A 27492-nucleotide genomic window follows, 5' to 3' on the forward strand; every position below is an offset into this window, starting at 1 on the left:
CTACATCAATTAGGACAGGTGCATATATTTTCTTCTGCAACTCCAACAAATCACTATTCCAGCAGTTATTAACTAAAATATCACACAAACTGACAGAGGTTTTGCAGCAATCTCTCAAAAAAACAGTTTGGTTAGGTGCCAAATATGCAGCACCTGAATGTTGAACAGTTTTTAAACTTGTTATAAGGTTCAATCTTAAGCACGCCAATTAAATTTAGATGTTTCTTAGATTCCTTAACTCAGGGTGCAGCACTCAGCATGACAGACTGCTCTCTCAGGAAACATAAATCCCATGCTTATTGGCGATTCCAAATTACTTTTGCTTTTATTAACTTAATCCAATAAATGTAATGTTTAAGCCTCTAGAAAATAAATGAGGGTAGTTTCCAATCCAATCAACAGTACTCACGAGAGCAAGCTTTAAGAAAACTTAAAGCCTGGAACAGCGAAACAGCATTCCTCATGAAGATTTCCTCAGTTTTAATTTTCCAGCATTGATCCTACTACAATCCAATTCTAATTTAAATCAAATGCATTTGATAGGGATTCAGGGTCAGATTCTATAAACGTCGCCTAATAGGCACCGCTTTTAGAAATCACTCCTAGAGGAGTCTAACTGGACTTAAGCATTCTGAGGTACCGTAGAAGTGGATGCTGGTACATTAAGCCAGGTTGCACTGGGCCTAAATTACTGGCACCTAACGATGCCTAAGTTAACCATACCTATTCTCTGCCCCAACCATGCCTACTTTTCAGGTAGGCATTGGAGGGTACCTCAAATAGGTGTCGCTAGACATCAGCACAGAGCTCTTAATTGGTTTTTTTCTTACATTTATCAATTAACTTCAGTGGCATGATCAATTACCATGCATCTACCACATACCAATTAAGCCAATTTAAACAATTTGGGTTGTGCACAGATTTTAGATTGGCGTCCGTAATCAGGGCCCACCAGTTCTCTGATCCAAAAATCATACATTTCATATTTTCCAAGCAAAATACACAATTAAAAGGAACAGTACATTTTCCAACAAATATAAAACATTTAAATTTTGCAGTCAGGCTTCTGCACCAAAGTAACATAGTAACATAGTAGATGACGGCAGATAAAGACCCGAATGGTCCATCCAGTCTGCCCAACCTGATTCAATTTAAAATTTTTTTTTTTTTCTTCTTAGCTATTTCTGGGCGAGAATCCAAAGCTTTACCCGGTACTATGCTTGGGTTCCAACTGCCGAAATCTCTGTTAAGACTTACTCCAGCCCATCTACACCCTCCCAGCCATTGAAGCCCTCCCCTGCCCATCCTCCTCCAAACGGCCATACATAGACGCAGACCATACAAGTCTGCCCAGTAACTGGCCTAGTTCAATCTTTAATATTATTTTCTGATTCTAAATCTTCTGTGTTCATCCCACGCTTCTTTGAACTCAGTAAAACTGTGACTGAGTTCAAAGAAGCGTGGGATGAACACAGAAGATTTAGAATCAGAAAATAATATTAAAGATTGAACTAGGCCAGTTACTGGGCAGACTTGTACGGTCTGCGTCTATGTATGGCCGTTTGGAGGAGGATGGGCAGGGGAGGGCTTCAATGGCTGGGAGGGTGTAGATGGGCTGGAGTAAGTCTTAACAGAGATTTCGGCAGTTGGAACCCAAGCATAGTACCGGGTAAAGCTTTGGATTCTCGCCCAGAAATAGCTAAGAAGAAAAAAAAAAAAAAAAATTTAAATTGAATCAGGTTGGGCAGACTGGATGGACCATTCGGGTCTTTATCTGCCGTCATCTACTATGTTACTATGTCACACAAAGTCAGCTTAGAGGAGGTGTTTATCATCTAATTACAACACAAAACTAACAGATTCAACAAAGTCTGCAGTACAGTAGGCAAGAGCAAAAAACAAGAAAAAAACTGCAGATCAAAATGTACAAGATGCAGGCTATGTTTATTTGTACCAAACCAAGGGACCCAACACGGTCCATGTTTCAGAGAACACACCTTCTTCAGGGGTCCATGGTTGTTAAGGTTTAAGATACACTGCAATGAGAATGGTATAAAACAAAAGCCTGTGTGAATGGACCCCTGAACATAAGAACATAAGCAGTGCCTCCGCCGGGTCAGACCATAGGTCCATCCTGCCCAGCAGTCCGCTCCCGCGGTGGCCCAAACAGGTCACGACCTGTCCAAATCACCAGAAGGGGCCCCCATGCCACCCTGGTTTCCCATTGAGTGCTATCTTCCCATCAAAGTCCTAGCCCTCCGGTCTTGCACATGCACGACCTGGTCGGGTTTCTATACTTATTTTCTGGTTAGCTTTCTCAGTATCCCACGATCCCTTTATCCCTCAGGAATCCGTCCAGTCTCTGTTTGAATATTTGTACCGTACTCTGCCCAATCACGTCCTCCGGTAGCGCATTCCAAGTGTCCACGACCCTTTGGGTGAAAAAAAACTTCCTTGCATTCGTTTTGAACCTATCTCCCTTTAGTTTCTCCGAATGCCCCCTCGTACCTGTTGTCCCCTTCAGCCTGAAGAATCTGTCCCTATCCACCCTCTCTATGCCCCTCATGATCTTGAAGGTCTCTATCATATCACCCCTGAGCCTCCTTTTTTCCAGAGAGAAGAGCCCCAGCCTATCCAACCTCTCGGCATATGGGCAGTGTTCCAGCCCTCTTACCAGTTTCGTTGCTCTCCGTGTTGGGTCCCTTGGTTTGGTACAAATAAACATAGCCTGCATCTTGATCTGTAGTTTTTTCTTGTTTTTTGCTCTTACCCTTTCAGGGATGGCTGCAATGGTACTGCCTTGCCCCTATATAAATCAGAAACCTCCTAGTCTTTCTGGTGTAGTTGAGTCAGTCTCCTCTGTGAAAACTGAGTGCATGTTTGAGGCCCTCAGCCCTTGGATCTTTCTCAATGTCTTGTGTGAAGACTCTCATGAACTTTCTAATTTGTGTTCAGTATAAAGTGAATTTAACAGGAATGAAGTTTTGCCCTCTATCTGCTATTTACTTAAAAGTGTGGCGTAGCAGCTTGGCCCTTAGTTTGACAGGATAAGGATAGAGAAGGCCCACTCAGGAGTTTAACTACACAGGGTGTACAATATTCAAGATTATTCCCCCTAGGAAGAGTCTATGTGAAAGTGGATCATATAAAAGAGAGAGACTCAGAAGGGAACAGTTTTGCCCCAGAGCCTAGGAAGCCTGTCACCCCAAAGACAGAGAATATACAGTATAGTACTACAGTGTTTATTCAATGTTGTACAACCTCAGGATAGAAAAATTACTTCTAAGCAGTAACTGTTTTATACAAAAGTTTAGTAAAGGGAGCTGGAGCACCCCACACGATATTTAAAGTCCTAAGTTTCAAACATACGGATTTTAATGAAATGGGAGAGTACCTGAAGAAAGAGCTGTTAGGATGGGAGGACATAAGAGAAGTAGAAAGACAGTTGAAAAGAGAGGTAAAAATGGCTAAGGACCTTTATGTGAAGAAAATAAATAAAAACAAGAGAAAAAGGAAACCAATATGGTTCTCCAAATTAGTAGTGAAGAAAATAAAGGCGAAAGAGTTGGCAATTGTGAAATATAAAAAAAAACCCAAGAATAGGAGTGCAGAAAGGACTACAGGGTAAAACTGAAAGAAGCCAAGAGAGAGATACGTCTGGTGAAAGCGCAGGCGGAAGAACAAATGGCTAAAATGTAAAAAAAGGAGACAAAAATTTTTTCAGATCTATTAGTGAAAGGAGGAAGATGAAAAATGGAATTGCTAAACTAAAAGATGCTGGGGACGGATATGTGGAGAGTGATGAGGAAAAAGCAAACGTGCTAAAGAAATACTTCTGTTCTGTGTTTACGGAAGAAAAGCCTAGAGAAGGACCGGGATTGTCTGGCAAAGTAACACAAGAAAATGGAGTAGATTCTGCGCCGTTCACGGAGAGAGTTTATGAGCAACTTGAAAAACTGAAGGTGGACAAAGCAATGGGACCAGCCGGGATCCATCCCAGGATACTGAGAGAGCTCAGAGAGGTTCTGGCGGGTCCTATTAAAGACTTGTTCAACAAATCTCTGGAGACGGGAGTGGTTCTTGGGGATTGGAGGAGAGCGGATGTGGTCCCTATTCACAAAAGTGGTCACAGGGATGAAGCGGGAAACTACAGGCAAGTGAGCCTCACTTCGGTTGTTGGAAAAATAATGGAAGTGTTGCTGAAAGAAAGGATAGTGTATTTCCTTGAATCTAATGGGTTACAGGATCCGAGGCAACATGGCTTTACAAAAGGTAAATCGTACCAAACCTGATTAAATTTTTTGATTGGGTGACCAGAGAGCTGGATTGAGGACATATGCTAGATGTAATTTACTTAGATTTCAGCAAAGCCTTTGATATGGTTCCTCATAGGAGGCTCTTGAACCAGTGGCGTACCTAGCATATGTGACACCCGGGGCCCATCATTTTTTGACACCCCCCCAAATGTACATAAAACATGATTTTTAGTAACAAGCCACACGTCACACATGAGTACCTAGGAAAAGGCAGCATCTTACATTCTGCAGTGAGCAGTACAACATCAATACACCCATTGTAAAACTAAACAAGCCAGATTAGTACAGATCAATCCTACACCGTCAATCCTAACAGAAAACCATGTCTTTCGAACACAGAGAAAACATCTTCGCCTAGTATGGAAACTAACCCTCCCTCTTTTACAAAACTGTAGTGTGGATTTTAGTGTGGATGTTACAGCTCTGGTGCTCATAGAATTCTGAGCATCAGAGCTGCTACCACCACGGCTGGCGCTAAAAAACGCTCCACAGTTTTGTAAAAGGGGGGATAAAATAGAAATATATAGACAAAGGTTAAATTGAACCAGTAAGATGCTGGACTCTGCATACAATGCAACACCACAGAAACAGTGACACGTCTCCTAAAGCAGTGTTTTTCAACCTTTTTTGGGCAAAGGCACACTTGTTTCATGAAAAAAATCACGAGGCACACCACCATTAGAAAATGTTAAAAAATTTAACTCTCTGCTTATATTGACTATATATAAAGTAATTCTCTTGAATAGGAATCAAATAAACACAAAGAAAGTATTTTATAATTACTTTATTACGAAATAAAAATTATAAAAATTATAAAATACTTTATTCAGTGCGAAACCTGGGCCTGTTTGGCTGAACACAAAGCTGATATTCTGGCTGGAATCGAAGAAAGACACACACGTAGCTCTTCGTCAACAGCTCTCAGTCTCTCTCTGTATTTGGTTTTTATAGCATACAAAAATAGACAAATATACCCTCCATCCTTTTTATTAAACCACAATAGCAGTTTTTAGCGCAGGGAGCTGCGCTGAATGCCCAGCGCTGCTCTTGACGCTCATAGGCTCCCTGCGCTAAAAACCACTATTGCGGTTTAGTAAAAGGTGACCATATTGTAAAATATAGACAGCAGATATAAATTCAGAACTGTGCATAGTAAGTGAAGGGAAGTTTTCATCTCTGGGAATTTACCCAGTTAACTATTAAGTTATTTGGGCAAATTCCTTTGAAAACTGTGGTAATACTGCCTCCACTTTGCTAAATTTAAAATCAAATCATTTTTCCTACCTTGTCTGGTGATTTCTGGTTGCACTTTCTTCTTCTGACTGTGCATCCAATCTTTCTTCCCTTCTATCAGCCTGTATGCTTTCTCTCCTCCACACCTCATTCCCTCCCCCAACTTTTTCTTCCTCTCTCCCTGACCTTTCTTTCTTTTTTTCTGTTTCTCTTCTTTCCTTCCGTTTCCCTGCCTGCCCCCTTTCTTTCTTTCTCCCTGCCGTTCCCCAAGCCACTGCCACTGCCATCGGGGAACAGGACCCACCAATGGATAACAGGCCCCAAAGCCGACGCGGACGCATGCTCTCCCTGACGTCAATTGTGCAATCGGAGAGGAAGTTCCGCCCAGCCAGGCAGCGATTGGCTGGCCCGAACTTCCTCTCCAACTACAGAATTGACGTCAGGGAGAAGAAGACTTATCGGCTCGATAGATTAGATCGCCAAGACAAAGTGAGTCCTGGGTGATCGACTCACTTTGCCTTGGCGAGCTACTGGCGCCCCTGCCTCGGGCCCCCTGTCAGCTCCGGGCCCGGCGGCCCTGCGGCACACCAGGCAACATCTCGCGGCACACTAGTGTGCCGCGGAACACCGGTTGAAAAACACTGTCCTAAAGCAATAAATAAATAGAAAATTTTTTTCTACCTTTGTCTTCTGTGGTTTCTGCTTTCCTCATTTTCTTGTAACTCTCTTCCTTCCATCCACTGTATGTCGTCTCTTTTCCCCTATATGGCATCTTCTCTCCTTCTATGCCCCTTCCAGAAACTGTATGCCTCCCCCTTCCATCTCTCCTTTCACCCCCATTGGTCTGGCATCTCTCTCCTCTCCTTCCCTCTCCCACACCTCTCCTCTGCAATCCCTTTCCCTTTTTTCCATCATTTTCCTTTTCAATTTATTTTCTGCATCTGTCTAGATTACGTTCTTACTACCCTCTTATCAATGTCCTTTTTTACTGTCTACCTAAAGCTTGCCACCTCTTTCTTTCACCCCTCCAGTGTTTCCCTAACTCAATCCTTTTCTCCCCCATCATGTGCCCTCCTTTTATTTATCCCCTCCTTCCATCATGCACTTCAATCCAGCATCTGCTCCCCTCTTTCTCTCCTCCCATTTCCTTCCTGCATTTGCTCCCTTATCTCTCCCATCTGCACTTCCATCCAGCATAGGCTCCCCACTACCATCCAATGTCTGCCCTTTCTCTCTCCATCCACCCCTCTTCAATTAGCATCTGCCCTCTTTCTTTTCCACCAATATCCTTCCCCCTTATGTCTCTCCCCTTTCTCTATACATCAGTTCCATCAGCACCACCCTTCCATACCACCCTGCCCCCTTTCTTTCCCTCCACCACTCTTCCATTCCAGCAGTCCTGCTCCTTTTTCTCCCTTCATGCAGCAAGGTCCCACGATGACTTTAGCTGCCGGCTGCCAGCCCACCCCACTCCGACGTACTTGCTCTGGAGCAGACTCAGCAGCCGCATGCTGAAAGGTCCCGCGATGACTCGTCTGCTGGCTCTGCTCCGGAAGAAGTAAGTTACATCAGAGGGGGTGGACCCGGCAGACGCAGGGAGTTATGGCAAAGTCCCGCAATGACTGCATCTGCCGGGCCCACCCCCTCCAATGTAACTTACTTCTTCTGGAGCAGAGCCGGCAGACGAGTCATCACGGTACCTTCCTGCACCTCAGCGCGGCTGCCGACTCTGCTGCAAAGAAAGTAAGTCAGAGGTAACGTGACCATTTATTTTTTTCATCAAAAGGGGACATCTAGTAATTGACTGTGTATCCTTTCTTTCATTTATTTCTTTCTGCACTCAAGCCCAACAATTGTCCTTTTCTATTCCCTCCCTCCTTCCTTCCCATGTCCATAGTGCCCCAGTGCCTCCTTCCCGTGTCCCTAGTGCCCCCAGTGCCCCCGTCCTGTGTCCTTAGTGCCCCCAGTGCCTCCTTCTCATGTCCTTAGTGCCCCCAGTGCCTCTGTCCTATGTCCATGGTGCCCCAGTGCCTCCTTCCCGTATCCTTAGTGCCCCCAGTGTCTCCAGCTTGCCTGCCTACATCCTTCTCTCCCTGCCGTGGAAAAAAAAAGTGCCTCTCTCCTTCCTTTCCCCCGATCGCAATTTTATCTCCCCATTGCTGCTGCTAATCGCCGCCGACAATACGTCTTCTTTCCGACGTCAATTCTGGCTGGCCCTGAACCAAATTCTCCCTGCTAGGCTCTGTACCCAACTCCATATTCCTTGTCAGCACACTGTCCCCCCTCCCTGTCAGGCTCTGTACCCTGTCCCCCCTCTGGTGGTCTAGTGGTAGGCAGGGGCCGGGCACAGGCCAGGCATGCCTAGTGGCAGGCAGGTAGGCCTAGTGGTCTAGTGACAGGCAGGCTGACCCCATACCCCTCACGTACCCTAAATCATCCCCCCATACCCCCCAGTACCTTAAATCATCCCCCTACTTACCCCCAGTACCTTTTTTAAACATATCCCCTGTACTTTTAAAATCACTCCTTCTCTCCCTGTATGGCTAACCTGGTATTTTAAACATCTCCCCACCCTCGGTACCTTTTAAAATCCCTCCCTCCCTCCCTAGATGGCTATCCTGGTATTTAAAACATCCTCTCACCCCCCCCCTCCGGTACCTTGATGCAATCCTGGCGGTCCAGCACTGCATCAGCAGCCTCCCCTGCTGGACAGCTGCCCAAGTCCCCATCTGCCGCGGCAGTAATAGGCATGTGTGAGCCTCGAGTGCACCTGCCTGGTCTCGTGCCGCCCAAATGGTGTCAGCTCGGTCCAGCGTTGCATCGGCAGGCTCCCCCAATCTGCGCCAGAAGTGAAAGCCTGACGCGAGCCCCGAGCGCACCTGCCTGGTCCTGCGCCACCGCGCAAATGGTGCCGTCAACTCCCGCGAGTCTCGCAAGAACCAACAGCACCATTTGGGCGGCAGCACAGAACCAGGCAGGCGCGAGCCCCGAGCGTGGACTAAGGGAAAGGAAGGGCAGGAGGACCCGGACCTGGCCGGCTGTGCACCCCCCCAAGCCTTCCACCGGGGGGCGGACTGCCCCCCTCTTGGTACGCCACTGTCTTGAGCAAACTTGAAGGGCAGAAGTTAGGATTCAAAGTGGTGAACTGGGTTAGAAACTGGCTGTCGGACAGACGCCAGAGGGTGGTGGTTAATGGAAGTTGCTCGGAGGAAGGAAAGGTGAGTAGTGGAGTCCCTTAGGGTTCGGTGCTGGGGCATTGCTGAAGGGTTAGAAGGAAAAGTTTGCCTTTTTGCGGATGATACCAAGATTTGTAACAGAGTAAACACCGAAGAGGGAATGGAAAATATGAAAAAGGAACTGCAAAAGTTAGAGGAATGATCTAATGCCTGGCAACTAAAATTCAATGCAAAGAAATGAAAAGTAATGCATTTGGGGATTAATAATCGGAAGGAACCGTATATGCTGGGAGGTGATAAGCTGATATGCACGGACGGGGAGAGGGCCCTTGGAGTGATAGTGTCTGAAGATCTAAAGGTGAAAAAACAGTGTGACAAGGCGATGGCTGCTGCCAGAAGGATGCTGGGCTGCATAAAGAGAGACATAGCCAGTAGAAAGAAGATGGTGTTGATGCTCCTGTACAGGTCGTTGGCGAGGCCCCACTTGGAGTATTGTGTTCAGTTTTGGAGACTGTATCTGGCGAAGGACGTAAGAAGACTTGAAGCGGTCCAGAGGACGGCAACGAAAATGATAGGAGGCTTGCGCCAGAAGACATATGAGGAGAGATTGGAAGCCCTGAATATGTATGTAGAGGAAAGGAGGGATAGGGGAGATATGATTCAGACATTCAAATACTTGAAGGGTATTAACTTAGAACAAAATCTGTTCCAGAGAAAGGAAAATGGTAAAACCAGAGGACATAATTTGAGGTTGAGGGGTGGTAGATTCAAGAGCAATGTTAGGAAATTCTACTTTACGGAGAGGGTGGTGGATGCCTGGAATGCGCTCCCGAGAGAGGTGGTGGATAGGAAAACGGTGACGGAGTTCAAAGAAGTGGAAGAACACAGAGGATCTAGATTCAGAAAATAATATTAAATATTGAACTAAGGGCAGTACAGACCTTGCGCGGTCTGTGTCTTATATGGCCGTTTGGGGGAGGATGGGCTGGGGAGGGCTTCAATGACTGGGAGGGTTTAGATGGACTGGAGTAGGTTTTAATGGAGATTTTGGCAGTTGGAACCCAAGCACAGTACCGGGTAGAACTTTGGATTCTTGCCCAGAAATAGCTAAGAAGAAAAAATTTAAAAAATTTAAATTGAATCAGGTTGGGCAGCCTGGATGGACCATTCGGGTCTTTATCTACTGTCATCTACTATGTTACTATGTGTCTGCATTATCCTTTTGGAGGGTTCTCTATGCCAGAGCCTTGAAGGGAAATCCCTTCCCCCACAGAGAACCTGATCCCTTGGAGAAGGGAGAGTGTGCTAACAGTGAAGTGCAGAGAGAGAACCAAAAAGTGGTGGTCCATGGGACTCATATCCAGTAATGGGATACCCTCCTTATAGATGGTGCCCAACGTGGGACCTCGTGACAAAAAACCTAAACATAAGTTAAAAAGAGACTTTTAGAACTGCTTGAAGTTGCAGTTGAGGATCAGGGAAAACCATAGAAAAACAGTGTAAGTCATCAAAGATGGCTGAATCATAATAGTGGGGACCAATACACCACTTGGCATGGAATGACCTAAAATCACTTTAGTTGTACAAGAGAAAGGCACATTTAAGGGGTGGAAGGAAAGGAGTAAAATAAAAAAAAAAATTAAACCCATTCCTTTAGCAGTGCAGGAAATGGATGCTGACCTCTTATATACAGTACAGGAAATGTGCTATAATAAACCTTTTCTTTATCATTCTTGTTATATTTTGATTTTATCCTCTGTTGTTGATGGCTTATGAATTATGATTATGAAATGCCTAAATGATGAGTAGCTTGGATTAGTGCTGCCCGATTCACAATTCGAATCGATTTACCGATTCATTTTGGGTGAATCGATTTGAATCGATTTACCCCGCCAAAAAATCGGCCTCCCGATTCATTGACTGACCCTCCCCACTCGCCCTCAAAAGCAGGAGCGGCAGCACTACCTTTTGCTGGCCTGCCGCTCCTGCTTTAGAGGGCGAGTGGAGAGGGTCAGTCGGGAAGTGGCTTACCTGCTGGCCTCCCGTTGCTGTGCTCTTTGTCTTCCCCACTGGCCTCCCGAATCCATCTTCTTAACTTCAGCAACCTGCAATAAGATCGCTGGCGCTAGCGATCTTTGCAAGCTGCTGAACGGCTTCGGAGCGTCTTCTCTCTGTCGCGGTCCCGCCCCTTCTCTGACATCAGAGAAGGGGCAGGTCTGTGGCAGAGAGAAGACGCTCCGAAGCCGTTCAGCAGCTTGCAAAGATTGCTAGGGCCAGCGATCTTATTGCAGGCTGCTGAAGTTAAGAAGATTGATTCGGGAGGCCAGTGGGGAAGACGCAAGGAGGAGGTGTAGTCCTTTGGGGGTTGGGTGCGGCCTTCTGGAGGGGGTGCGGCCTTCCGGGGGATGGAGGTACAGGCCTTCAGAGGAGATAGGCAGGCAGGCCTTCAGGGGAGATGCAGGCCTTCAAAGGGGGGGGGGGGGACAGGCAGGCAGGCAGGCCTTTGGGGGGATGCAGGCCTTCAAAGGGGGGAAGGCAGGCAGGTCTTCAGGGGGATGCAGGCCTTCGAAGGGGGGGGACAGGCAGGCAGGTAGGCCTTTGGTGGGATGCAGGCCTTCAAAGGGGGGGGCAGGCAGGCAGGTCTTCTGGGAGGATGCAGGCCTCCGAAGGGGGGGATAGGCAGGCAGGTAGGCTTTCGGGGGGATGCAGGCCTTCAAAGGGGGGGACATGCCTTTGGGGGGATGCAGGCCTTTAAAGGGGGGACAGGCAGGCAGGCCTTCGGGGGGATGTAGGCCTCAAAGGGGGGGACAGGCCTTCAGGGGGGACAGGCAGGCAGGCAGGTCTTCGGGGGGATGTAGGCCTTCGAGGGGGGGACAGACCAGGGAAGGGGGGCCCTGGTGTAGAAGTAAACGGAGGGAGGGAGGGAGGGAATGGGGGGTTCAAAGAGACTTGCATATGCCGGACTTTGGGGGGGAAGAAATAATGGATCTGAAAATAGAGGAGAGGAAGAGAGATGATGGACATTGGGATTTAGGGAGGGAAGGAACAGAAAGGGAGAGAAGTTGGACACAAGAGATGGTGTGGAGGGGGGGGGGGGAGATAGAGATATTGGATAGGATGGTAGTTGGGAAACGAAAGGGAGAGATGGTGGACCCTGGGGTGGTGGGGAAGGAGAGAGAGATGCTGGATGAAAGGGTAGTTAAGAAAAGATGGAGATAAAAAAAAGAAAGATGCCAGACCTCCAGGGGAGGGCAGGGAAACAGAAGGGGAGGACAGAGATAGCAGATGGATGGTTAGAATGGAGAAAAAAGAAAGAAGGAGACCCTGGCAAGCAAGTTATCAGAAGAAAATCAGAGCCTGGGACCAACAAGATTTGAATGACCAGACAACAAAAGGTAGAAAAACTAATTTTATTTTCTGTTTTGTGATTACAATATGTCAGATTTGAAACTTGTATCCTGCCAGAGCTGGTGTTAGACCGCAAATGTGAGCTAGGATTTAAGAGAGAGAGGAAAAGTCTTTTTTGTTTGTTTACACCACAGCGCCAGTGTGGTTAGGAGAAGGCAAAGGGGGGTGAAGAGGCTATAAAAGGGGTGAAAAGGCTATAAAATAAACCCAAAAAATAGTATAAAATACTACTTATATGAAACAATACACATCAGTATTGTTGAGTCCTTATCATTTAGGACAAACTATACGGCCTCAGAAATGGAGCCTACGCACAGCAATGTAATCACAAGCTGAGACAATCCGCGTAGTTGAAATGCTCCTGCTCCAATCATTGGCCACTATATACCTATTTAAAATGCTGCTTTTTAGTTTATTTTAATAAATTTAATGTTTAACTCAAAATAGATTACTATAACTATGTTATTTTTCCAAAAAATCTTCTTCAAATACTGAGTGTATTATCCAGATTTGAAAAACTAGACCACAAAAACTTATCTGCTTTGTTTAGTAGTCTTCACTGGCGGAGTCTTTATCATAAAACCTCAATGCATGTCCATTTGCCAACGCGGGCAGCGTTTCGCGGGAATTATGTACATCCGCTGCGTCAGGGCCACCGGGACATTAACACATACATCCACAATCAGTGCATTCGGTCACAGCTTTTCACTGTGACCGAATGCACTGATTGTGGATGTATGTGTTAATGTCCCGGTGGCCCTGACGCAGCGGATGTACATAATTCCCGCGAAACGCTGGCCGCGTTGGCAAATGGACATGCATTGAGGTTTTATGATAAAGACTCCGCCAGTGAAGACTACTAAACAAAGCAGATAAGTTTTTGTGGTCTAGTTTTTCAAATCTGGATAATACACTCAGTATTTGAAGAAGATTTTTTGGAAAAATAACGTAGTTATAGTAATCTATTTTGAGTTAAACATTAAATTTATTAAAATAAACTAAAAAGCAGCATTTTAAATAGGTATATAGTGGCCAATGATTGGAGCAGGAGCATTTCAACTACGCGGATTGTCTCAGCTTGTGATTACATTGCTGTGCGTAGGCTCCATTTCTGAGGCCGTATAGTTTGTCCTAAATGATAAGGACTCAACAATACTGATGTGTATTGTTTCATATAAGTAGTATTTTATACTATTTTTTGCGATTGTGATATATACTACTGGGTTATATGACTTATAAAATAAACCCACCAGGATGTTTGAAAAACAAAACAAAACACCCAATTGGGCAGGAAAATCGAATCGAATCGAAAAACCAATTCAGTAGGCTGAATCGAATCAAAATTTTTTTTCCTGAATCGGGCAGCACTAGCTTGGATTGAGGCTGCAACAATTTGGCGCCTTTGCTCTCAAACTTCAAATGATTACTAATTCAGCCCCTTTTGCCTGGGTTGCCGTGTGCCCTACAGATGCACGTTTTTAAAAACTACAAAATATTTAAGCTCTCACCACTCTCTGCACCTGACTTGCAGTTTACAGCTAAAAGAAAATACAAGAAATTGTTGGAGAACACACTCCCTCCCCCCCAACTTATTCTAGACAGGTGGTGGATGCATGGATTGCATTCCCGAGAGAGATGGTGGAGAGGAAAATGGTGACAGAGTTTTAAAAGTGTGGGATAAACACAGAGGATCTCGAATCAGAAAAAATTAAGGCCAGTAAAGGGCAGACTTGCACGGTCTATGTCCGTATATGGCTGTTTGGTTGAGGAAGAGCTGGGTTTCGATGGTTGGGATGGTTTAGATGGGCTATAGTGAGCTTTGATGGAGACTTCAGTAGATGGAACCTAAGCATAGAACCTGGAAGACCTTTAGGTTCTGGCCCAGCAATAGCTAAGAAGAAGGAAAATTTAAATTAAGTCAGTAATTTAAAGAGTGGGTAGGATTGGGCAGACTGAATGGACCATTTGGGTCTTTATCTGCCGTCATCTACTATGTTACTATGTAACCATGGTCCCTGAGGGCCACAGTCCAGTCAGGTTCTCAAGATTTCCACCATGAATATGCACGTCTATTGGCATACAATGGAAACAGTATGTACAAATCAATCTCATGCTTATTCATAGTAGAAATTTTGAAAACCCAGTTGGGCTGTGGCTCTTGAGGACTACGATTGCCTACCCCCCTATTCTAGACCATGAGAGGGATAGCCACTGATAAAGCTATTTTTGACTTTTATCTGCAGCTTTCTAAATTACTAATAGAAGATTAATGACACTGCAATCCAGTACCCAGAAGCTTTTTTTCTTTCAAGACACTCATACATAAGGGATTTTCTCTCTTTCTCTCTCTCTCTCTTCCACAGGGACCAAAACATGCACAGGGCAGCAGATGTGAAGGAGACTTCTCAATGAATCTGTACACAAATAAGGCAATATCTCCCGCTCTAAGTACACAATCTATCCAAGAGCAATGTCACCCAGACTGTCTCAAATCCAGAAGCCTTATACCTGCATAGATAACATATGGCCTTAACCAGGACAGAACTGCAGATAAAGAGAAACCAATTAAATGTAGTGGAGCCAGACCATAAGGTGCTCACAATGACAGGCATAAAGCAAGCCAGATCCAAGCTACCGTAATTGCAGATTGCCACTTGATTGTTTTATGTCACCCATTGAAAATAAAGTGTAGCCTCTGGGCTTGAGGCAAAGCAGTAAAATCCTTTTGAATGCTCTATTTGCTGTAGATTAGACAGTGTTTGTTCCAGCACTGGAGATGATGCCCAAGGGTTCTTTCCTCCTTCAACCCTCACTGTTTACAGAATGGGATGTTTCCATCACCAATCCTGTTTTCAACTTTTATGCTAGATATGACTAAATATAAAAGCTCCATTTCAAAGCAGGCATATTTTACATATTAAACACATCCAGTGAAACCATTTTTCATCTGCACCACACTAGCCTGCAAAACTAGACAATAGCACTTTTTGATTATGATTTTTTTTTCACAGTTTGGTAAAGAAAATAAATCCTGAAAAAATATGCCATGGAATGATATTGTTCAAAATACTGTACAATATCTCTGTCCCTTATCTGCCTGTATATAAAATAAATGCATAAACATTTGCTGCCAGTGATCAACTGTGATTTTTACACATGGTCTTGCTTTATAGCCCCCGAGACCCCTACAATGAGTGTCTGCACATGACCCAGCATCCGTCCACATTCCCTATGGGCCGCCCCAGCATGATATGTTGTGCTGAATTCCAAAATGTATTTCTGATGTTACACATGCCGAACCTAGTAGCAGAAACAGTGCAGGGGAGCCCAGAGTGAGAATTCCATAGAGTGGACAAAAAAAAAGAAGCACCAGCGTAGGTAACCTAAAGAGAGCAGGTCTCAGTACTTACCCAGATCTGTAGCTTGATCCTCTTCTCATTTTTGAACACGGTTTTAACCTTGAAATCAATGCCAACTGTGCTCACAAAAGCAGATGTGAATGAATCATCAGCATAACGGAACAAAAAGGAGGTTTTCCCCACACTACTGTTGCCAATAATGAGTAGTTTGAACATGTAATCAAAGTTCTGGTCAGATGTGTCCTTTTGTCCATATCTGGAATCTTGAGCAGAAGCCATCTAGAAGTCAAAATAGAAAGATTTTGAAAGATACCAGTAGAGTGATCCCACATCATCATCAGCTTAAGTAGCCTCTGGGGGGTCATACAGAGCTGTGCTACTCAGCGGTGTAGTAAGGGAGTGGGGAGGGAGGACGGACACCACCTCTCCTCCTCTATGCCCTCTGTTCCTTCCCACTCCTCCCTCCCTCCCCCCACCGCATGGGCACCTTCGCTTCCCAGCCCACCATACCTCTAGCTCTTCACTGGTGTGAGCAGAAACTCCAGCCTGCTACTCAAGCGCTTGGGTACATAGACGAAACTGCGTGAGACAAAGCCGCACCGACAATGGAGCGTCGACAATCGCGCGCAAGACATCTGCACACAGGATTTAAACAGTGTTTTAAAGCGCTCCTGTTGGGAGGGGAACACCCCATTATATAGGAAACAGCCTTTTTCCCTGTTTTTTAGGGAAAAAGTAGTTCCCTCTGTAATGGGGGAAGGGTTCCCCCCACCCACCCCCAACAGGAGTGCCAAAAGTTCTAAGCAGAGAGAGATGGTGCATTGGCAGCAATTTTGCACTCTATCTATCTGCATCCTATACAATAAGGTTTGAAAATCCATTTGTGCACCCTTGGTAACCTTTGTAATCTAAGGCACCCATTTACTTAAGTGTAGTAAAACGTTGCACTTACAGCTCACGCTAAATGCAAAACTTAATGCACAGCAAGTACAAAGTCTGTACGCTGACTGTTGGCGACATTCCCAGCATGTCCAGAAAAGTACTTTTATTGTCAGTAAGGAACAGATTCAGTTCATGGTGCTCAAAAATGGGCACCAACAAAATAGGTGCTATGTGTTATTCCATAAAGGGTGCCTGGCTTTTAAAGAATGGCGTGTAGTGTAGATTTCCGTGTTGAATTTTAGGGGCCAGACTCAGTGGCATGGCAAGGGTGAGAGGTGCCCAGGGTGATAGGGCCCTTCCCCCACCCTCTTCGCCATCCCCCACCATTCCTTCCCCCATACCCCCTGATGCGCGCACGCCCTATCCCTTCCCGGTACCTCTTTACCTTTCCAGCATGAGCAGTACCATCAAACTTGTTGCCTGTGTCAGCGTTGGCTCTCCCTGTGACATCACTTCCTAGGTGCGGGACCTGGAAGTGACATCAGAGGGAGTGCCAACACTAGTGTGAGCAGCAGGCCGAAGTTGCTGCTGACGCTGGTGAAAAGCTAGAGGTACAGAGGGGGTGAATTGAAGGGGCACATGCAGTATTGTGGAGGGGGGGAGGAGGGGTGCTGGTGCCCCCACCATGATGGCACCCAGGGAGTACCATCCCCCCAGCCTCCCTCCTAACTATACCACTGGCCAGACTTACACCTGCTGAAACCTGGTGACCAAGTTCAGTGTGCTGAGGTGGTATTCTATAACTATGCGCACACATTTTTGGAACTCTCCTGACACACACACAACCTCACCCCCATAGAGCTGGTAGACTAGTGTGCTGTCAGATGTGCATGCAAATTTTAATGAGCGCCAACTGACCTCAATAATTGGTTGTTGGCACCCAGTTATTGATGGTTAAGCGCTTATTAGCCAATTTATTTGTGTGCATATCTAGGAGTAAGTGTAAAAACATTCAGCATGGATACACTTACTATCATCTATTTATTTATTTATTTATTCAATTTTCTAGCCCATCCACCTAAAAGAGCCCAGAACAGGTTACAAGTTTACATACATAATAAAGTGTAGCGATAAGATAGTTGGAGTAAGATCTTCAGATAAGGGTACGATAAACATATTTTGAGATAGTGATAAGATATGGGCACATTTTTCATATAGTAATAAGACAATTTTAATATACAGAATGGAAAATCAGATATATGTGTCGAGACTTATTACAGCAACAAGACGAATGGAAAAGCACTTTTAACGATATAGGCACAGACACTACAGTAATAGGACAAGTTCTGTTCGCAGCATGAAATCTAGCACATGAGTTGGGATTACCATGTGCTATTTAGAATGCACCAGTTCATGCCCATCCTCCACCCCATAATCTGCCAATTTTCTGTTCTATAAGACGATATGCAGTTTGCATATACCAACTGTCATGCTAGCATAGTAATGTTTACCATGCTCAAATGTTAACAGTACACATTAACTTACACATTAATGAGGAAATTCCATAATCGAGCACCTCCATTTAAATGCCCCGAGGCTATGCAGAAGAAACCTATCAGAGAATGACATGGGGACTAATTTGTTCCCATCCCCACAGGAACTCAGTTTCCCTGTCCCGTCCCTGTGAGTTTTGTCGTTGTTCCTGGTCCCATTCCTGTAAGCTCTGTCTTAACCGCACAAGCCTTGAACACTTATGATTGTAAAGTGTTTGAAGCTTGTGCAGATGAGGATGGAGCTTGCAGGAAAGGGGCAGGGACAGGAAAAGAACTTGCCAGGACGGAAAAAATGAGTTCCTGCGGGGAAAGGGAAAAATTTGTCCCCTTGTCATTCTCTAGAACCTATTCTATAACAGAACCAAGGTACCTAGGTCAATGTTTCCCAAGTTGGTCCTGGCGAACTCAAGAGTCGTGAAGCAGAGATGTCATCAACCAAGATGTAATTCAATTTGTGGATCTTTATCGGGTCATTAATCAATCTGGATTCTGGACTCAAACACGGCCGGTGTTTTGGCAACACATGCCTTTTTCAAGAGTTTTCTCTGTCAAACTTCCGAAGAGTTACTCTGTCACCTGGCGGTTTTTTCAGTGCACGTTTATATTTGCTATTCAGCGACTATGAATTATTTCATTTGATTTCTACACATGAGCTAATTGATAGAAAACCGAGGGTCCAATACAAGTAACTGACTATTGAAAAAGGCACATGTTGTCAAAACACTGGCTGTGTTGAGTCCAGAGTGATTAATGACCCAATAAAGATCCACAAATCAGATTGCATCTTTGTTGGTGACATCTCTGCCTCAAGATTCTTATGTTTGGATTATCTCCTTCATCATAAAGGTTCTGATTTGGCTTTCAGAATTTCTACAATAAACATGCATGAAACATTTCCACACAATGGAGGTAGTGTATGCAAATCAATCTCATGCATATTTATTTGGATATCATGAAAATCTGACTGACAAGGGGTACTCCAGGACCGACTTTGGAAAAACTATGCAGAAGATATCCATCTTCCTAAGAACATTTTGCTATACAGTTCAAACTATTTACTGAACAATACCTGATGTAGCCATACACCACTGATTTCCATCACCATTAATGTGACAACCTAATCCACACCTCTGGTAACCAATGACTATGGACATTTCAAACGATTTCATATGCTGTGCACCCTCTGCCTCTTGGCATGGGGAACGAGACATTTCATAAACTGCTCAACTTTACAGGACTTCATGACTATATTGAACAACTTAAGGCAACCTCCAAAGAAGTAAATCATATATAGGGAAAGCCACTGCTTGCCCTGGTTTGGTAGCATGGAATATTGCTACTCCTTGGGTTTAACCAGGTACTAGTGACCTGGATTAGCCACCATGAAAATGGGCTACTGGGCTTGATGGACCATTGGTCTGACCCAGTAAGACTATTCTTATGTTCTTATACCATCACTTTTGGGAATTGACAGATTGAAAATTTGTTTTGAGATGCTCATCTCTCTGTTTGGGAACTTTTCTTTGGGTATTCACCTACTGCTAATCATGTCTTCAATGTCCTTATTCACCCTATCATTATCTTAATTAATGTACAACATTTGCTCTGCATTATCATGATTTTCCTATGCTGTAAAATGAAATACATGTATATCTCTTTACAGCGCATATTCTACAAAATACCATCAACATTTTAAGATAGTTACACCTGATTTTCCAGCATCTCTGACATCTAACCAGTGGAATAGTAAGGGGGGGAGCAGTCTGCCACAGGCGCCATCTTGCTAAGAGCGCAGCACCTCTCCTCTCCTCCCCCACCCCGCTCCTCTCCTTGCCACGCGCATGTGCACCCCTTGCCTTAACTGTACATTATTTACTTCCCTGGCGCAAGGTTGCTGCCCGTGTTGGCATTGGTACTCTCTCGGACGTCACTTCCAGGACCTGCGCCAACACATAGGAAGTGACATCATAGGGCGAGCCAACACCAATGTGGGCATGCTGCTCATGCCAGAAAAGTTAAAAAGATACAGGGAAAGTGAAGAGGGCACGCAAGCAGCAGAGGGGGGCACCACTGCACCTAACTAATTTGGCATTAGCTACTATGTGGCACACCAGGGTCAGCTACATAGAAACATAGAAATAGACGGAAGATAAGGGCCCACGGCCCATCTAGTCTGCCCACCTTAATGTCCCTTCCCTTACCTTTGCCCTGTGAATAGATCCCATGTGCCGATCCCATTTGGCCTTAAAATCAGGCACGCTGCTGGCCTCAATCACCTGTAGTGGAAGACTATTCCAGCGATCAACCACTCTTTCAGTATATGATCAACCACTCTACAGTATATGAGCATGTGGGAAGAAAGCATACCTCCCACTTACAGCATCCTGGTACCTTTAAGCCTAAATCTCCTCAGAAAACTTCTGGCATCCCTTATGTACTGTTCATTCCCTCTATAATGGGCACCGAGGTGGTATATTGGGCTTACCTTTCCTGTAGTGGCTGCTCTACCTAAGACATGAGGTTTGGACTTATAATGGGAATTTCTTAACTCCATAGCCATGGAAATAGACTGTGTATGACAGGGGACTTGTTGATATAGTAGGACATTGATACTGGAGATAAGAGAGTCATCACAGAATGGCAAATTGGCCACTGCTGTGTATAAAGCAGGGGCAGAGGTGAATGCCATATGGACGAGTACACAGGCTTGCCTCCATATACTTATAAAAAATATATTTAGGTACATACATAAATAAAATAAAAAAATAAAATGTGTGGGAAAAGTCAGCATTAGTGTGCTGGCAGGTCAAGAGTGCAAGCAAAAGATTCTGGGATATTATATTAAAATAATCTGACCCTTGCTGACCCTGGGAACATTAATGAAGATAAGACAGAATGGGATGGAGATATTCAGTCTAACAAAAGGCCTTTTACTCAGAATGCTGTAAGCAGACTAAATAACCCTTATAAGACCAGTACTTAAAATTAACAAAAGACCTCTTGCCAAATACGTGGGAGTATCTTGCAAAGCTCTGGTCTTTCAAAAGAAATGATAATGTCAGGTGATCCTTGTCAATTCAGGACCAATGTTTCAAATAAATACCAAATTGTGACATGGAGAGATACTTGAAAATATGTTAAGGCAGTACTTAAGGCCAACAAAAGTCTTTTGAGCTTGGACAAAAAAAGGAATACAACCAGATCCTGGAAGATAATATTTTTAGAACAAACTCAAATCTAAAAAGACAGGCTTCAAACACCCTGCCCCCTCTTTTCCTCCTTCAGCCTTTCCCACCTCTTTAGCTACCATTCAGACACATAGGATATTCATTCATACATAAGCTCTTTGCTCTGCTCTCTCACAAATACACACATATTCTGACCTCCCAACTGCATTCATTCAGGCAGGACAGATACATACACTCTGAGGCTGCTTTGCAACTAATATATGCTCTATATTTATAGCAAGCCTATTCTTATATTGTATGCCTTTTCCAAACCACCCTGGCTGCTGTCTTGTTAATTAATTTTTTTAGGTATTTATACACCACCTATCAAGGTTATTTACATGGTTTACAATAAGGTACTCAAGCATTTTCCCCTATCTTTCACAGTGGTCTCACAATCTATCTAATGTACCTGGAGCAAAGGAGGATTGAGTAATTTGCCTCTGAGGCCTGAACCTAGGGCCCAAAATAGACTAGACAATACAAAAACACAAAAGATTACAGAGTGCTCCAATGAGCTCTACAATTTGAGAGAGTTGTAAATGAGATTTTTAGTAACTGACTGCAAATCCAAGATGTTCTACTAGATATATTGTTGAGATCATGGCCTGGTGAGTTTGCTGAGGCGTTGATCAACCAGTCATTTAGATAAAGGAACACGTGGAAGCTGTAAGAGTAGACGATGCAGCTACTACTACTAAGCATTTAGTGACTACTCTGGGTGCTGATGCCAGTCCAAATGGAAGTACTTTGTACTGGAAATGATGTGTTCCCACTCGAAAGCAAATATATTTTCTGTGGGCTGGGAGGATAGGAATGTAAGTGTAGTCTTCTTTGAGATCTAGAGAGCAGAGCCAGTCATTCTTTTCTAACAGTGGTAACAGGGATCCCAGAGAGACCGTATGAAACATCTCCTTCTCTAAATATTTGTTAAGAGCTTGGAGGTTCAGAATTGGTTGGAGACCGCCAGTATTTCTGGGTAAGTGGAAATACTTTAGAGTAGAACCCTCGGCATTTCTTCTGCAGAGGTACTTGTCTGATGGCACTGAAGTGGAGGAGGGCCATCTGATAGGAATTTAAAGACTTTCTTGGAGAATGGTTTGGAGGTTTTATTTCTGTAGACAAAGGGCATAGCCCAGTCTCACTACATGAAGGACTCAGTGATTGGTTGTTACTTTTGATAAAACTCTGTTAAAGCGTCCCCACGCTCCCTTCTTCGTTGCTTGTATCTTTGTCAAAATTTTGTAAATCCATGTTTCATCGCGGATCTTAATTAACGGATGTGAACCACCTAGAACTTCTTGGGAATGGCGGTATACAAGAATAAATTATTATTATTATTATTATTATTATTAATAGGGACCAGCATTGGTAAAAATGAGCGAGACAACCTTCTATAGGAAGAGTCTCTGGAGGAGGTTGTGGAATTTCAGTTAGACTCTCTAGAATGGAGTCAAAAAGACTGTTGAGATTTTTGTTGGGTTTGTGACTGAGGCTTCAGAGGTCTCTGTTGTCTTTGCCATCTTTGAGGAGGAGCTCGAGAGGATATAGACCAGTGTATCTCAAACTGTGTGCCTCCTGCGATTCCAAGTGTGCCGCGGCACACTGAGGAGGAAGAGAGGCGTCAGCCAGCTGACTTCCATATGCGGTACAGCGCCAGCGCTGCCCAATTTGCCGAAGGCCTGCATGTTTTCCCCTTCTCTCTAGTGTCCTCCGGCTTCCCCCCGGCCTTCCGGTCTCATCTTTAAACCTAATTACTGCAGCCTGCAGAGAATCGGCAGTATGTAAAATGATTTTATTTTCAATATAGTGATTGAAATGTGTCAGTTTTGAGAATTTATATCTGCTGTGTATATTATGTGTATATGAAAAATGAATGAAAAAAATTGCATTATAATTAGTATAGGGGGTGGGATCTGGGGCAGAGCTTTGGTGTGCCTAGAGAGGTTTGTGGTTGTGGTTGATATTTGTCAGACTTAGAGAGTACTTAGCTTGAAGTAATTAAGAAACACAGCTATAGGAAATCAGCTGGCAACAGTGTCTCTCCTTTTCTGCAGCCCTCTTCCCTGCTGGCACCCCAAACTGGCATCTCAGGACCATCTGAAGGGCCTCTGCACATGTGCGGATGTTGACGTGATGATGTCACGCATATGTGTGATGTCATCATGGCGATGTCTGTGCACATCTGGGTGCCTCAAGCCGCTACGGCTTTACTTTTAGTGTGCCCCAGCTCGAGAAAGTTTGAGTGACACTGATATAGACATTTGCTGTAGTATGAAGAGTTTTTGAAATTGTAAGAACGCTTAGATATTTATGGTCTAGAACAGTATTTCTCAATCTTTTCAAGCCAAGTACCCCTAAGCCTAACAAATACCAACTGAGTACTCCCGCCCAAACTCTGCCCCTGACTTCACCCCATAATAATAATAATTGTAATGCAATTTCTTCCATCCATTTTTCATATACACACAATATAATTTTATTAATACATAATGGTAACTGCAAGTACACTATACGCAGAGAAAATGTTAATTATCATTTATATTCAGGGGGATTTCAAAGATGTCAAGGCAGATGACTTTAAAATTTGCAATGTAACCTCAGTAACAACTATAGAAAAATAGACAAATATAGTGCAAAATATAGACAGCAGATATAAATTCTAAAAACTGACTCAAAAGGGTCCAGAGAAGAGCAACAAAAATGGTTAAGGAATTGGAGGAGTTCCCATACAATGAGAGGCTAGAGAAACTGGGCCTCTTCTCCCTTGAAAAGAGGAGACTGAGAGGGGACATGATCGAAACATTCAAGATATTGAAGGGAATTGACTTAGTAGAAAAAGAGAGATTGTTCACCCTCTCCGAGGTGAAGAGAACGAGAGGGCACTCGTTAAAATTAAAAGGGGATGGATTCTGTACAAATGTAAGGAAGTTCTTCTTCACCCAGAGAGTGGTAGAAATCTGGAACGCTCTTCCAGAAGCTGTTATAGGGGAAAGTACCCTTCAGGGATTCAAGAAAAGGTTAGATAAGTTCCTGATGGATCAGAACATACGCAGGTAAGGCTAGATCAAATAGGGCACTGGTCTTTCACCTAAGGGCCGCCGTGTGAGCGGACTGCTGGGCACGATGGACCGCTGGTCTGACCCAGCAGCGGCAATTCTTATGTTCTTATAATCACTAAATTGAAAATCATTTTTCCTACCTTTGTTGTATGGTGATTTCATGAGTCTCTGGTTGCAGCCAATATTTCTTTATTTATTTCTGCCACCTGCACTCATCCTCTCCTCCAGACCTCATTCCATTCCCCAACCAACATCTCTTTCTGTCCCTCCAGGAGTCCAACATTTCTCCCTCCGTCATCCCCCAGATCATGTGCAGCATTTTTCACCACTGCCCACCAGCCTCATGCCCATTTCTTCTTCTATCACCCCTCTCCAACACCATGCCACATCTCTCCCTCCATCACTATCCCCAACATTCCTCCCCCTTGCATCCCCTTCAATCTATCCCTCTGTTCCATATACATCACCATAATCCAACATTTTTCCCTCTCATCCTTCTATTCCCCAAGCATCTCTACCTCACTCCTCTCTATGCCCAATTTTCCTCTTCCTTTCCTCATGTGCACCATCTCTTTCCCTGTCACTTATTCACTCAGGCCCAACAATTGTCCCTTTCTATTCCCTCCCTCCTTCCTTCCTATGTCCCAAGTTGGTACCCCTTTCCTCCCTTGTGTAAAATGGCCGATTTATTGTTTTTCCTATTAATGCCCCCTCCCTTCCTTCTGTCCTATTAATGCACCCTCCCTTCCTTCTGTGTCCCAAGTTCATGCCCCCTCCCCTTCACTGCCTTCCAGCCTTTGTCCCACCCCCTTCCTTCCTCCCTCCCCCAAAGCTGACCCACGCTGAAGCCTGCCTGTCCCCAAGCCAACCCGCTGCCGATTCCTCCTCCCCCCCTCCCCCCAGTCCGCAACCCCCCCCCCCGCCACCTCCATAACTCTCTTATATACAAACCTGCTTGTTTTAACATTGATATGTCTTAGTACCAGCGCCTGGTGTATACACTCATCCACAATATTCTGTACGCAGTAACAAGAAAGTGATGAAGGTGGCAGCTCCTCCGGGAAAGCTGCTTGCTGACTGATGAACAAATCATTACCTTCAATCCTCTTCTCTTAAAAATGAAAAGAATGGCAACATTAAAGGCTTTCCAGGAACCATCTATCAGCGAAGCAGGATGCCTCCTCCTGGCCATGGATTAGTATACCGTGGGCTGTACATACCTCCAGTCCACACGCAGGCAGGAGGGGGACATAGCTTATCAGTTTCAAACCAGACAAATGCAGAACAGAAAGAGAAGAAACACTTACTGCAAATAGCGCCAGCTCCAATTATTCCCCGCTGCCACTGCAACTCCAGGAAGGGAAGGGCCAGGCACGTGCAGTAATTGCATGCCACCAGCCCACAAATCTTCCCCCCCCCCGATGTCAATTCTGATGTCGGAGAGAAGGTCCGGGCCAGCCAAGCTGTGATTGACTGGCCCAGAACCTTCTCTCCGACGTCAGAATTGATATCCGAGGGAAGGCTTGTGGGCTGGTGGCATGCAATTGCTGCAGGTGACTGGCCCTTCCCTTCCTGGAGTTGCGGTAGCGGCGGGGGATAATTAAATGGAGCAGGCAGGTGGTGGTGGCAGCAGGAAGGAACTGGCGGTCAGCCTGCGTACCCCCAACAGGTGGTCCCACGTACCCCTTAGAGTACGCATACCGCAGGTTGAGAAACACTGTCTAGAAGACTTTGCAAACGATAACGTGGTCATGGAGTATTCATGCCTCTTAATCTTTTGTATAGCCTCCTCTATTTTTCTCCAAACAAGTCATCTCCGAGACATGGGATTTTGGCCAATCTATCCTGAACATTTTCATCCAGGTGTGATACTCTAGGCCAGGGGTGTCCAATGTCGGTCCTCGAGGGCCGCAATCCAGTTGGGTTTTCAGGATTTCCCCAATGAATATGCATGAGATCTATTTGCATGCACTGCTTTCAATGCATATTCATTGGGGAAATCCTGAAAACTCGACTGGATTGCGGCCCTCGAGGACCGACATTGGACACCCCTGCTCTAGGCCATGCTTGGCAATGCATGGCTATGTTTTAGAAAGACATTTCTGAATCAAAGATTTCATGTAAAATGTCTTGTAAAAATGATAACTCAAGATTCTACTGTTTAACATGGCACTTTGATAAACTCTGCGGCCAAATTTGTCCAAGGTTCTTCCTACCCTGCCAGGAAGAACACTAGCATAGGTTCATGAACTGTTTACTTTTTTGTTAGTGCAGACTATACAAAGAGAGACTTATGTTGTAGTTCAGGCTTGTTTAAACCCGAACAAGACTGTATTCTATACAATGTGTCCAATTTGCAAGGAGCAACTGGTACTAGTAATGGTGCTTCCCAGTTCTTAAACATAGCATCCTTCATCAAATTATAGAAGGGAAGCTTCAAACAGTCCTTTGAACATAAGAACATAAGAATAACCTTACTGGATCAGACCAATGGTCCATCAAGCCCAGTAGCCCATTCTCATAGTGGCCAATCTAGGTCACTAGTACCTGGCCAAAACCTAAGGAGTAGCAATATTCCATGCTACCGATCCAGGGCAAGCAGTGGCTTCCCCCATGTCTTTCTCAATAACAGACTATGGACTTTTCCTCCAGGAAATTGTCCAGACCTTTCTTAAAACCAGCTACGCTGTCCGCTCTTACCACAACCATAAGGGAGGGAAATGGGGAGATGTTGGAACAGAGGGGGGATTGAGAGATGGAGCAAGAGGAGGGAAAGGAGATGGAGAGATGTTAGAGCAGAGGGGAGATGGAAAGATGTTAGAGCAGAGGGGAGATGGAAAGATGTTGGACCAGGAGGAGGGAAAGAAGGAAAGAAGATGGAGAGATGTTGGAGCAGTAGGGAAGGAGATGGAGAAATGCTGGGTTAGGGAGATAGATGGAGAGATGTTAGGGGGGAGATGAAAAGATGTTGGACCATGAGGAGGGAAAGAAGGAAGAAGATGGAGAGATGTTGGAGCAGGAAGGAGGGGAAGATGGAAAGATGTTTGAAAAGGAGGGCAGGAAGGAAGGGAGACGGAGAGATGATTTTACACTAGTTTCTGACCCCTTATACTACTGCTTGCACTCTTTGCTCCTCAAGATAATTTGCTGCATGTTTCTTCCTTTCAAGAGGTTTTTTTCAAAACATTTTGTCTCTCTGCAATAGTGTCCATGCACTTTAGAATAAATTTCATCTAAATCTACATCTAGAATCTTCACATAAGTTTAAAGCATCAT

The 27492-nt window shown here is 44.7% G+C and overlaps 1 protein-coding gene across 4 annotated transcripts in view; it reads right to left on the reverse strand.

Moving 5' to 3' along the window:
* Positions 1 to 27492, reverse strand: part of RAB3C (RAB3C, member RAS oncogene family) — a 324341-nt gene that overhangs the window by 244586 nt on the left and 52263 nt on the right. For all 4 annotated transcript variants that reach the window (XM_033930810.1, XM_033930819.1, XM_033930800.1 and 1 more), the window contains exon 2: positions 15544 to 15771. In XM_033930810.1, the coding sequence (XP_033786701.1) occupies positions 15544 to 15771 (228 nt within the window). The remainder of the gene's footprint in view (positions 1 to 15543; positions 15772 to 27492) is intronic.

The sequence above is a fragment of the Geotrypetes seraphini genome, chromosome 1, assembly GCF_902459505.1.
Source record: "Geotrypetes seraphini chromosome 1, aGeoSer1.1, whole genome shotgun sequence".
NCBI classification, from domain to species: Eukaryota; Metazoa; Chordata; class Amphibia; order Gymnophiona; family Dermophiidae; genus Geotrypetes; species Geotrypetes seraphini.